General features: G+C 41.2%; 2 protein-coding genes and 1 long non-coding RNA gene across 6 annotated transcripts in view; 2 read left to right on the top strand and 1 right to left on the bottom strand.

Annotated features, from left to right (window-relative positions):
• Positions 1-11,704, top strand: part of LOC147311316 (uncharacterized) — a 39,547-nt gene that overhangs the window by 20,613 nt on the left and 7,230 nt on the right. The window lies entirely within an intron of this gene.
• Positions 237-10,222, bottom strand: spryd7b (SPRY domain containing 7b). 2 transcript variants are annotated; one of them, XM_086267087.1, is made up of 6 exons: positions 8,049-10,222; positions 7,404-7,700; positions 6,316-6,432; positions 5,736-5,902; positions 2,398-2,500; positions 237-1,401 (listed from the first exon to the last, which is right to left on the bottom strand). In XM_086267087.1, the coding sequence occupies exons 2-6, from the start codon at positions 7,507-7,509 to the stop codon at positions 1,304-1,306; spliced, it is 591 nt and encodes a 196-aa protein (XP_086123213.1). In that variant the 5' UTR covers positions 7,510-7,700; positions 8,049-10,222; the 3' UTR covers positions 237-1,303. The 2 variants fall into 2 exon arrangements, with proteins under 2 accessions (XP_086123213.1, XP_086123212.1); XM_086267086.1 differs by having other exon boundaries at positions 7,404-10,222.
• trim13 (tripartite motif containing 13) lies at positions 7,689-10,753 on the top strand. 3 transcript variants are annotated; one of them, XM_086267083.1, is made up of 2 exons: positions 7,689-7,733; positions 9,206-10,753. In XM_086267083.1, exons 1-2 carry the CDS (start codon positions 7,704-7,706, stop codon positions 10,418-10,420), a joined length of 1,245 nt encoding a protein of 414 aa, XP_086123209.1. In that variant the 5' UTR covers positions 7,689-7,703; the 3' UTR covers positions 10,421-10,753. The 3 variants fall into 3 exon arrangements, with proteins under 3 accessions (XP_086123209.1, XP_086123210.1, XP_086123211.1); XM_086267084.1 differs by lacking the exon at positions 7,689-7,733 and adding an exon at positions 8,402-8,512; XM_086267085.1 differs by lacking the exon at positions 7,689-7,733 and adding an exon at positions 8,579-9,076.

Genomic DNA, 11,704 nt, shown 5'->3' with positions numbered 1-11,704 from the left:
GAGTACGTAACAGATCGCAGAGCGAGGGGAGGAGTTATTGCATACCTCCTGTCTGGGCTGCCCTGGTTTCCACGGCTTTCCTCGATGCAGTGACAATAAATTCACCTGCGATTTACTGCGCACGACGACGACTTTCGGACGTAAAAAAGCTGCGAAACCGCTACGTTAACAGCGAGGCAAATGAAAAACACTCAGCTTCATGATCTACAATCTCAAGACATGACAGTGGTCCAGAATGATGCCGCCAGACACAAAACTTTAATGAATCAACAATATTTGGTTTCATACAATAACATCATTAGTGCAAACAAGGACAAGCATTTGAAATATTTATTCGTTACACTTCAGCAGCGGATATGCGATATCTGTACATAACGACAACTCCACGTTTCTGATGTATCTCTAATCAGAGACGACCAACACCAGCTCTGGAAATATTCAGATACTTAGAATACACACAATCTATATTTTTTAGGGCGAAAAAAAGGCTGCTCAAAGAAGTGATTTATATATATTAGTGTTTCCAATTTCAGAAATACGTCAGTCTCCAGCACCATCACCTCCTGGAATGTGCACCGATTTATTGTTTGTATTAATCTCCCTATCAACTCTAAATAATGCAGTGACATTAATCATAAAAGTGTTGCGGTACTTCCATGTTTTCATTGCGTGATAATTCAAAAAGGCAGCGCAATAGTTAATGTATTAGAATTATAGCTGACCCTTCATTGGGTCACTAACTTCTGCTGCCAAAACAAAATACATATTATATCAAAAAAATAAGATGCCAAACTTTGATCTGGAAACCAAATAAATACAAATAAATACAGGGTGTATGCTGAGATGTTAGTATGATATTTTGGATGATATATATATATATATATAAAGCAATGTCAATAACACATGGCTTCTCATCCTCAAAAACAGTGAACATACCATTACATCCATTGTCTGTTATCTACACACATGTATTGTGGATTAAAGCAGCAACTGAAAGGTTTTCAATTAATACAGATCGATTATTATTTACATAAGTTTGTGATTTTACAGCTTTCCATCATCATGGACTGTGACAGCCGATTGTAGTCGAACAAGGAAGAGAAATCCCCACTTCTTCATGGGTACTCTAAAGTCAATCCAGAGCAGCAGTAGAGAGAGAGTAAACAGGGGGAACGAAACAAGATGCCTCCAAGCCACGCATAATGATACTACCAGTTAAGGTCAAACTGTAGTGATACAGAGGTTGCTAAGAGATATAGAGGAGGGCGACAACATATAGAGGGGCTGAGGCCGAAGTGCTCCTTTAGAAGATTTGTTGTTCAAAGAGGATCTTCTCAAATCCTTGTGGAGGAGTGTGATAGAAGTCATTAAACTGGCAGTCTAAGATGGCACTGTCATCCACTAGAACAGAAGATAAAGACACGATCAATCATAAGTTCAGACACTGTATTCTTGTTCACGTCTTAACTTTTCTATAGTTGAATTTCACCTTTAAAGACCCTGAAAGTATATACTCTGTGAAAACAGCTTTAGGTTTTCTTCTGTTTATAAGATAAACTCTCAAAACCTCAACCTGAGCCTGTGTACGTGTGTTGTCTGAGAATGTTACCAAACACAGGGATGAAAACAGCACATCATACATGTGTTTGCGTATGCAGAATTACAGTGGTTGGGATTGGGGGCATAAATGAAACGGATTTCATCAACTTTTACCTACAACTCTCAGACACTCGGGAAATGCTAGCGAATTAATTCTGATTTGGCTGTTTATGCCACAATATTACACCAAGATCTGATTTACAAGTACACATGGAATCAGTCCAAATTAAAGGTGATGTGATCAGGTTCCAGGTGATGACACCCCCCCGGATGTTAAATGCAATTTGGGACACTTGCGATTGCATTCTGATCACGGCTTTAGTTAGAGAGTTCAGGTCAAGAGCAAACATCTTACATGTGTGCTGTCCAACATAAAACCGCCAGCTGATTATCTGGACAAGCTCCACACATCAGATGGAGAACTGAATCAAGTCACTGAAATCATTGCAGTAACTTTTTACTGGACGAAATTATGCATGTCTTGATTCTCCGTGGCAAGGCCACTGCCTTCCGATGAAAGCTGTGTTTGATCAGTTCAAATAGAACACTCTTTCCTGTGTGTGGCGAAATATTCACATTAAAAACTCTATTAAACTCAATTCAACTAAAACTGTCAGCCTGTCTGTAGAACAGCTGTGCAAAGATGTGCAATACAGCCCTCTAGTGGAATCAAGTTGTAACTGCTGTAACGAATACAAAAAGATCCATACATTTTTTTTTTGTTATATTCAAGTAAGGCAACAATGATCATATAGTTAGCAATCATTGGTAACTAGTGAACATATGAAATCAACTTACCATAAACAACAGGGTATACAGTGCCTCGGATCCCTGAGGCAGGACAATGCATGTTCTTTCCGTTCAGATATAAATTCAGCTCCACGTGGTCATATGTGATTCCCTGAGGAACACAAATACACAAGCTGAGAAAAGCATGAAACTCTTGTTGAAGTATCTTATCTCGGGAGGTCACAGCTTACATCTGTGCCATGTTTAAAATCTTTCCTATATTTTAAAAGAAGCAGGAAAAGTTGTTTTTTTCTCTTTTAAACAGAACTTTTATCAAATAAACAAAGACAAGAAGACAATACAAGACACTAAGGTTCCCATCTCACAGACTTCTTTGCTTTCTCCTCTTATGGCAAATGAAAATGGGACTGACAAAGTTGGATTTAAAAAACATGCCAAAGCATTTTTTGATGAAGACATGCTAAATCTCTGCCACCAACACAGTGTTAGTGTCTAATACAAAACCGGTTCTACGCATTTAAAGCAAAAACAAACAAACCCACCAACACTGTAGCACAAAACTGCTGCTCCCAAAGCTGAAACCACTGACATCAATGGGAGGGGCTACCCCCAAAAAAGATGATTTATAGCCCGCATACTGAATGTGTTCATGACATTCTTCCCACAGAAATCACCCCAACTTCTTCCACACACAGCTGGTTTTCAAACCTGTCAAAATGTGGGCTTGTACTCAAAAGGCGCCGAGCGAGAACTGACTCAAAACTGCACTGCATCAGCGGAAAAGAGGCAATAATCATCAGCACTTAGCCGATTGAACCCGTAAATTAAATTTTAGCCTTTGTAATCAAAGGCTTAAGAGTTTAGAAGTATGCCTAAGTAGCCTGAATCACTCAAGAAACACTAGTGAGGGCCAATGTCAGTTTGTTTAGCTGCCTAGTGTTCCAGTAAGAAGTGATAAAGAGAACAGATGATAACGTACATGTGTGCTCCACCACAACCTTACAAGCTAGTTAGTTACAAGCTGTGTAAAGTTCAACTTACTTACATAGAAACAACTGTCGAAAAGCATCGACTGCTAATGAGCTGTCCGGTTACTGTCCCTGAGAGAGGCCGTGCACTTATATTCTTTTTAACTTTGTGACTGCATCTGTCTTTATGATTATTTGATATAAATAAAGGATATTAAATGTGCAGACTCATTGCACATGGGCTGCAGAATACCATCATATAGGATAGAACAAACACCACAGATCAAATGCTGGATCTGATAAATCCTATTGCTTTTTGAAAAATATAAGCTCATCTTGAATTGTGTGTATGGTGAGCATGTTCACAGTCACACACGTCAAACAATCTCAGTATAGCAACTCAGCGATCAATCACAACTTTCATACAAGTTGGTTTCTCTAGCAAAAATATTTGCAGAGATGGATCGCTCCGTGTGTGTCAGACAAGATTCAAACAGCTAAATCTGAAACACAGTGCAGAGTGAGTGACTGATCTGAATTTGATGAAAATTAAAATACTTTGAGTCATAATAAAATTAATGATAATCACTTATAGATTTACTCTTTACCCCTTTAAAGCCTACTAAGAGTCTACTGGGATCTGAGTGGTTTCTGTCAAAGTTTAGGCCTGCTTATAAAACCAAATAACTGGGTTCACATCAGAAATTACGAGGGTGGTCTCAGCCTATGCAGCTATCCTTGGAAAAATACGGAAACTACTCTAATGGTTATCAAACCGTGTCTTTATGGGGAAAAGAATCAAAAGGAGTGTCTGAGGTGTCAAAAATCGCCATTAAAGGGTACAGGGGAGGTCATCAAATGTCTTTATGGGGGAAAGAGTTCATAATTCTCTTTGCACAAGTTTCTTCCTTTGCATTTACGTAGTTCCAGTATGTCAAGTTAATCTGTAGAAATAGCTTCTTGCTTTCTTTTAAGGCAGGTGACTTTGGTGCACTCGTACTACTATTAAGAAGGGGTCAGCACAGAGACTACAAGCCCATTATCATCAATGGAGTGGAGAGGGTGCAGTCCTTCAAGTATCTTGGTGTCCACATCTCCTCAGACCTGACATGGGCTGCCCACATTCAGGTCCAGACCAAAAACGCTGTATCACCTACGACAACTGAGGAAGTTCAGGGTCTCTCCAAAGATCCTCAGGATTTTCTATACAGGCGCTGTGGAGAGCATCCTCACACAGAACATGACATCGTGGTTCGGGAACAGCTGTGTGAAGGACCAAAAAGCTCTCCAGAGAGTGATCCGTACAGCAGAACGCTGCTGCAGGATTGCTCTCCCCCCGCTCCAGGACACCTACACCAGGAGATGCCGGACTAGAGCAGCGCAGATACTGAAGGACCCGTCCCATCCTGGCAACAAACTGTTCCAACTTCTGCAATCTGGTAGAAGGTTCTGCATCATCCAGGCAAGGACAGAGAGACTCAAGAGGAGCTTCTATCCCCAAGCCATCCGGGCCCTAAACACACACATCTCACATCATCTAAACTCACATAATCTATAATTGACTGAGACAGGACTCTCTTCCAGACACTCTAAACCCAGACACATTTCAAATTCCTTTAATTTTAAATATGTTTATATTGTCTATTCTGTAAAATAAATCTGACTGATTTATTTTACATTCTTATTAATGTACAGAATTCACCTGCCTCCTGCTACTACTGCACATTCACCCAATGTGTATGTATATATATATATATATATATTTATTGTTCTTCCTCTATCTCCCCCCCCCTTTTTTGCACATGTCGAGAGCATGTCAGGTTACATTTCACTGTGTGTTATACTTGTATAACTATGCATGTGACATATAAAGAACCTTGAACCTTTAATTACTAACAGACTTGAAGGGTTTCCACGGTGACCAAAGTTTAAATTATGGTAAAACTGTCTAGTAGTGGCAGAACCAAACATTGCCCTATAAAGAGCATGGTTGGAATTTCTACACCATCAATCTGCTTTTAAAAAATCAATTTGTTCCAACCTCAAGTCTGAACTCATTAAACTTGTATCTTTTTAAAACTTATTTCCGAGTCCTGACAGTTTTGTGAACAATTCCAATAATATGTAATAAAAAAGGGACGATCAGCAGCTGTGTAGAGTATGTTCTCTGCAATGAATCGTTTCGGTACTTACAACAGAAGATATTTTTATCTCTGGAACAGCCTTTAGGATAAAAGTTAATGTTTTTAGTTCCCACCCCAGTTCTAATTGATTCCACGAGATTCCGAGAAAACCCTCTCCCCAAAAAACAGTTCTCCATTTTTAGCTTCACAGCCCAACTAATAACACTTAAACATTTCAAAGATCAGGGCATCAAAATTAAATACGTAATTAAGCCCAATTATTTTTGTGACTTACCACAATATCCCCCTCCTGAGGAATGCTGTTAGCGGGTAGACGATTCTTCTCTTCATTATTGTGGTAAATGGAGCCATCGTGCCTCAGGACTAGGCTGTTTGTGTCTCTGCCCATAGGCACTTGGTTGAGATTCACTTTCTGGGTTGCCACACCTACCCCCCACACACCTACACACAAAGCACACCACTCAAGTACGAAGATGTGAAGGGCACACACACCAATAACATGTTCATTTTAAAACGTGTATTCCAAACTATCCTGATATTTGATGACCTCCAATCTATGTTACAAACTTTACTACAATGTTTTTCTGGACTGAGATCCGATTGTTTGTTTTAAAACTGTTGAGAATGTCATCTCAATCACTCTTTTACCACAAACTACATGTACAAAAATATAATGTGTGCTTTCAAATATGGTCATTGCAAGAAGAAGTAAGCATGAACCAGTGAGCATGCAGTCACAAGACCAGTGTGCATCTAAAAATAGTGTGTCAATAACTCCCAGCAGGAACGCAGAAAATTGCAATCATGAAGGAAAAGAAGACGATAACTAAAAGGCTTAAAAACCAAGTGCTCACCAGTGGACTGGATCTTAAACTCAAAATAACTTTTGTTCTGGTGCAAAGGAGCGTTGGCCAGGCAGCCTCCGGTTCCACATATCCTTCGGCCGCTCTTTACAATGACAACATCTGTGCCTGCAAGACAAAGCAAGGCTCGATTTTACTTTCAACTTATAATATGCACTTTCTAGATCACATGATACCCGTGAAACAGCTGAAAAGACTTTTACATTATTAATATTGTAATCATTCTGATCCAGACCATCACCACTTTAATAAAAATAGCCTTTAAGTTGTAATCCTATGATGAATACAGGCGAGGCCATGCATGTAATTTTACGGTAACAACTACCATTTAAAAAATATCTTAACTTTTAAATTATGATTGTATCTTCTAAAAATTACTAGTTCTCTTCCATCTTAATGTGCAGAGGCTGAGACAGGTGAACATGGTTTTTTTTCCCCTCAAATACAAAAGCACACGTATCGTGATTTCTACTGTCACAGCCGGTTGTGAAGTCTACTTAAGTAGATCTCCAGGAAGCAGTAAGTCATACTTTACAATGTTGTGGGAAACATGTTGTGGCCAAAATAAAAATGGACAAATGTGTATATTTCTCCATTTATCAGTGAACATTGAAACGAGCCGATTAATCCGTTCTGTCCAAAGATACAAAGTAAATACAGCTTTCTGCTTAAAATCACAGTAATTTAGTGTGTCTTAAATTCTCTTTGGGGCGCAAAGAGGGGGATTCTGACAGCTTCCATCCATGAACAGTTGTAAAAGAGCTCAGGTTCAATTTTCTGTCCGGTCAGTTGTTGCTGTCTTTGTCTTGTGTCATGTCAAGCTGCGGTTAGCAACGACTGAAAGCCCTGTTGAAAGTTTACCAAATGAACGTTTTAGGGCAGCTCACTGCAACACACAGAAACACTTAGCCTAGCAGCGCAGAAAAATTTACTAGCAGCTATCGGCTAGCGAGCTAGAAGTAGCAGCGGAAGTAGCAAACCACCTTGCCACACACATACACGGAGAGAGGCAGCTGGGCGTGTGTAGACATAAACTGCTCCTATATGAGCAGCAAGAATTACACGCAAACTTCACTTACCCATGTGATGAGTATCTAACTGAACTGTGGGCATTTCTTTGAGGGGAATATGCCCCGATCCGCCATCTCCGCAGCAGCCTAGACAACACGTAAACATCGCAGCCATTATTATTTTTTCCACGACACCAGCCGAACATCCGGAAACAAACTTAGACCAGAAACCAAAGAGCGCTGGACGTCAAAGCGTCAAGAGGTCCCGCTGCGCAACGGCGACACCCAGCGGCAGAGGGCGGTGCAGCATAAGCCCCTGCTACCCCTGCTGTATCCAATCACAGCGCCTAAGATAGGCAGTTGCTCCTGATGGCATGGAAACAAGGGAAGAAAATCAAGGTCAACATTTCTACACGTGACTAAGTAACTATTGGATATCGATGTTACATAACCCGAAACGAAGAGAGAGTGAATTTTGGAGGGAAAACATCAAAGGTTTAATGGTGGATACATAGCCTACTAATGTGCTGATTTCGCCCAGCACAGTGCACCTGATGTACTTTAAGTTAATATTTTTTCAGTTTAGGTTCAAACTTGAGGCTCCATAATAACAAAGCATTTAAATGTAGTTTGTAATATATATATATATATATACACACACACACACACACATATATATATATATATATAAGCTAATACAGATGGGGTCCATACGTGCGCCTCTTAGCGTGTAAATCGTTTGCAGGTATATATTGACAAGTGCCAACACGAGGGACAGAAGTAGTCCACTGCAGGAAAAAAAAACGTGCAACGGCAAAGCTGCTACTAAAACCTAGTTGACAGTTTTTCACGCTGGAATGTTTTGCATAGCAACAGCCCCTCCCCCAACAGACAAGCAGGGATCCTCTGCAAATTACCCGCAGGGCTAAAAACGTAAACATCCCGATCTTCAAGGAGAAACCTGTCAAATCGCTTTAAAACGCCAATAGTTTTCATTTCGGTATGGATTTATGTGCAGTTTGAATTATAAGTGCGCTGTTATAGAGGAGTTTTTATGCTGCAGAAAATATTTGGCACGCCACTGAAATGGTTAACTCCAAACCCGGAAAAGGGCGAAGTCTGCACAGCAACAAGCGCCATGATTGCGTTGCACTGTGCGTCTCAGCAGTCAGCAGCTGGTGAGTGAATCTTTTGGTCCAGTAGTTGCATGTTACTATGCGCTTGCAAAATCTGTCACAGCCCTCCTTCAGTACCTTGCCAACAGGATCGACTCTAACGCAAGCGCTGTTTGTCGATAATTTGTCGCATTGGATTGGTTAGACGACGGGGATTTTAGGGGCTCAGCTCAGCTCAGCTAACCACCGTCCTATTTTGCAATACACAGCTAGGAGATAATGATTTACTGTTAACTATAAAGTTACTGATTATTCTGATTCGCATCCAACCTGCAGAGATCTCTCTCTCTCTTTTTAAAAGTTTCTTACAACGCCAACTGGCAACTGAGATACATCAAAAATCAGGATGTTGCATGACCCAAATTGCTCAAACGGAGCTTTTGGCAGAGCTCAATCCAAGCTTTTACGCGCGTACAGGGATCCGAGTCGGTTTCACTTTCGGGATGGGGATATTCCACACACATTTGGAACGTGACAGCCAAATCTGTATCCTTTGCGATGCTGCATCATTGTTTTTCGTGTTCAAATATTGCATCTTCTGCCTTATGGGGAGGCATCCCTTAGTGGGTGCGTATTGTGTAGTGCGTTTTATCGTGTCCTTTTTTTGCTGTTGGGTTTTTGTTTTGTTGTTGGTTTGTTTTTTCATTTGTTTTCTAAATTGAGTATCGATTTGACGCCTGGATGATGTGTTTGCAGGGTGCAATGGAGCAGCTAGAAGAGGAACTTACATGCCCAATCTGCTGCGGTCTGTTCGAGGACCCGCGGGTCTTGCTGTGCTCACACAGCTTTTGCAAGAAATGCTTGGAGGGACTCTTGGAGGGGAATCGAGGTCCAGCTTTTAGGACACCTTTCAAATGCCCCACCTGCCGCAAAGAGACCCCCCACAACGGCGCAAACAGCCTGCAGATCAACTACTCTCTGCGCGGGATAGTTGAGAAGTTCAGCAAAATAAAGGTTATACCCAAAATGTCTGCATGTAAACAACACTCCGGTCAGCCTCTTAACATATTTTGCGCCACCGACTTGAAATTAATATGTGGATTTTGCGCAGCGACGAATGACCACGAAGGGCACAAGTTCTGCTCCTTGGAGGATGCGTATGAACGGGAAAAGAAGGCGTTTGATGAGCTGCTTTGCGGGGTGAAGAACTGGCGTAGCGCAGATTACCTGTCCTGCCTGGATACACTACAAGCCAGTAAGAAAAGGGCGCTTCTGTCGGTCAGTAAGGACGCAGAGAAGGTAAAAAACTATTTCGAGAAACTCATCAGTGCCCTTGAATGCAAAAAGAATGAGATCCTGTCCGACTTCGAAACACTAAAGCTGGTGGTGATGCAAGCATACGACCCGGAGATCAGCAAGCTGAGCGCAGCGCTGGAGGAGCAGAAACGCGCGCTCAGCATCGCTGGGTCTTTCGGGAGCGTTTCCGACACCCTGTGCTTTCTGCAGCAGATGCAAGAGTTCCGGGACAAGTTAAAGCTGCTTAACAATACTCCACTGCCGTCTCGGAAAGACATGGACGTCGGTCCCCTTGTGCGTAATTTCGACGTTAAAAACTGGGATTCATTGAGGCTCAGGGAAGTGGACAGGATGTCGGTCCCCCACGAGAGTGGCTCCTACCGAATAGGGAACAAACGCATGGCAGTGCCCAGATGGATCAGCATTCTTATCCTCACACTTATCAGCTCGGTGGTGCTGTCTCTGCTGCTGCCGCACACCTTCACAGCGTATGTGACCAGGGAGGCTGAATCACTTCTCGCTGCACTTTTCTCTCTCTTTGCACATACCGGTGCGTGCCTCCAGGAAATCAAGGACATTTACATAGATGTGGTTGATGCAGGTCAGAAATATATCATGCAGTTAATCGACTCTACTGCCCGCTTTATTGACAGTTATAAATTACCCACTAACTAGATAGCGTTAACTCACAGCTGTCAGATAATTTACACATGACAAGTGAGATGTAAAACTCTAGCGAGTACTTTAAAACATCTAATTGTTTACATTAGTTGTTTTTGTTTGTTTGTTTTTTGCCTTATTGAACAAGCTGCAACCTCGATGAAGCCATAGAATCAAACGAATCAACCCTTAATCCTCTGAGGTTATAGTCTTTTCATCAAGTAAACACCAATTCACTTTTTTTCCCATGTGCAATCGATTCCTTTTTTTTTTCCTAAAAAAGAAAAAAAATCATTTCATATTTGTTCAACGTGATTTTCACAAATAAATCTGAGAATTTTGAGTCAACTCTTTGTTTTTATTTAATGCGACAGCTCAGAACGGGCTGCTTTTTCCAAATGTATACATGTAAATGCAATTCGATGAAGTAAGCAAGTGCGTAATGAAAGAATGCAGTGTGATCCACGGCCTCTCTCCCACAGAGGCTTCTGCGCCATAGTGATGCTGCAGCCTCTTCAAGGTTATAAGCGTTACATAACAGGGCCCGTGTGAAAAATTCAGCAGGCTGCAGACACCGCAGCTCCCGGTGATCACACCGCTCGTTGACGTGTGTGGATGAAACCTTACATCCTTATAGGTCTCTGTCAGAGCATAGATCTGCAGGCAGTCGTGCATACTATTTTTTGTTGTTGTTATGCGACTCATTCATTGCATGACTGTGTCCAGACAGTGAAGTCAGTCCTGCAGAGTGGGTAATTAATAGAAGTGTGTATATTCTCTGGTTTTCTGCTGTGCGTCTGAATAGAAATGAAAGTAACTTTGAGGCCTAAAACTCAAAACACGTGGTTAAATTGAATTAATCTGGGTTAACTCAAATCAGATACTTGGCTTTTTTTTTCTTTTTTTTAATGGATCAGAGTAAAAGGACAGTGGATTGTGACTAAAGATCAGTTATCCTGTTGTTTATGTATTCCCTATATGCATTTTGGAGAGGGAGACTCCATAAGATCACGCCACAAAGCGAATCAGTGATGTCAGCACTGACCATAATTCAGGATCTACGTCATGGCACGCATGTACATATATATAGCTTTCTGTTGCCAGGCAAATAAAGCATGGGTATAAAAGTAGGAGTCTCTATTAATATTTAATTTTAATCTCACGCAAATATAAACACAGCCTGTTAAATGTTAACTAGATAAAAATGAAACAAAACTACTGGGCGGCTGTATAACTGACTTTTTAACACGGCCATAAAGACAGCGCACGGTCAGCCGCTTTATACCAAAAGTGAGAATA

This window comes from Aulonocara sp. 'chitande type north' Nkhata Bay, linkage group LG16, assembly GCF_057382095.1.
Source record: "Aulonocara sp. 'chitande type north' Nkhata Bay isolate Kocher_YH1m ecotype deep benthic linkage group LG16, A_spYH_male_GT1.1, whole genome shotgun sequence".
Lineage (NCBI taxonomy): Eukaryota > Metazoa > Chordata > Actinopteri > Cichliformes > Cichlidae > Aulonocara > Aulonocara sp. 'chitande type north' Nkhata Bay.
Note: the sequence above shows the minus strand (reverse complement) of the source record. Positions and strands in the feature narration are given on the sequence as shown.

Bases quoted from the DNA above. Each gene is read 5' to 3' on its own strand.
- trim13 (XM_086267083.1), top strand. From the start codon at position 7,704: ATGGCATGGAAACAAGGGAAGAAAATCAAG. The intron at 7,734-9,205 runs GTCAACATTTCT...ATGTGTTTGCAG, and splicing joins AACAAGGGAAGAAAATCAAG to GGTGCAATGGAGCAGCTAGA.
- spryd7b (XM_086267086.1), bottom strand. From the start codon at position 7,509: ATGGCTGCGATGTTTACGTGTTGTCTAGGCTGCTGCGGAGATGGCGGA. The intron at 2,501-5,735 runs GTAAGTCACAAA...TGTGTTCCTCAG, and splicing joins CTCAGGAGGGGGATATTGTG to GGAATCACATATGACCACGT. The intron at 1,402-2,397 runs GTAAGTTGATTT...CTTCTGTTCTAG, and splicing joins TGTATACCCTGTTGTTTATG to TGGATGACAGTGCCATCTTA.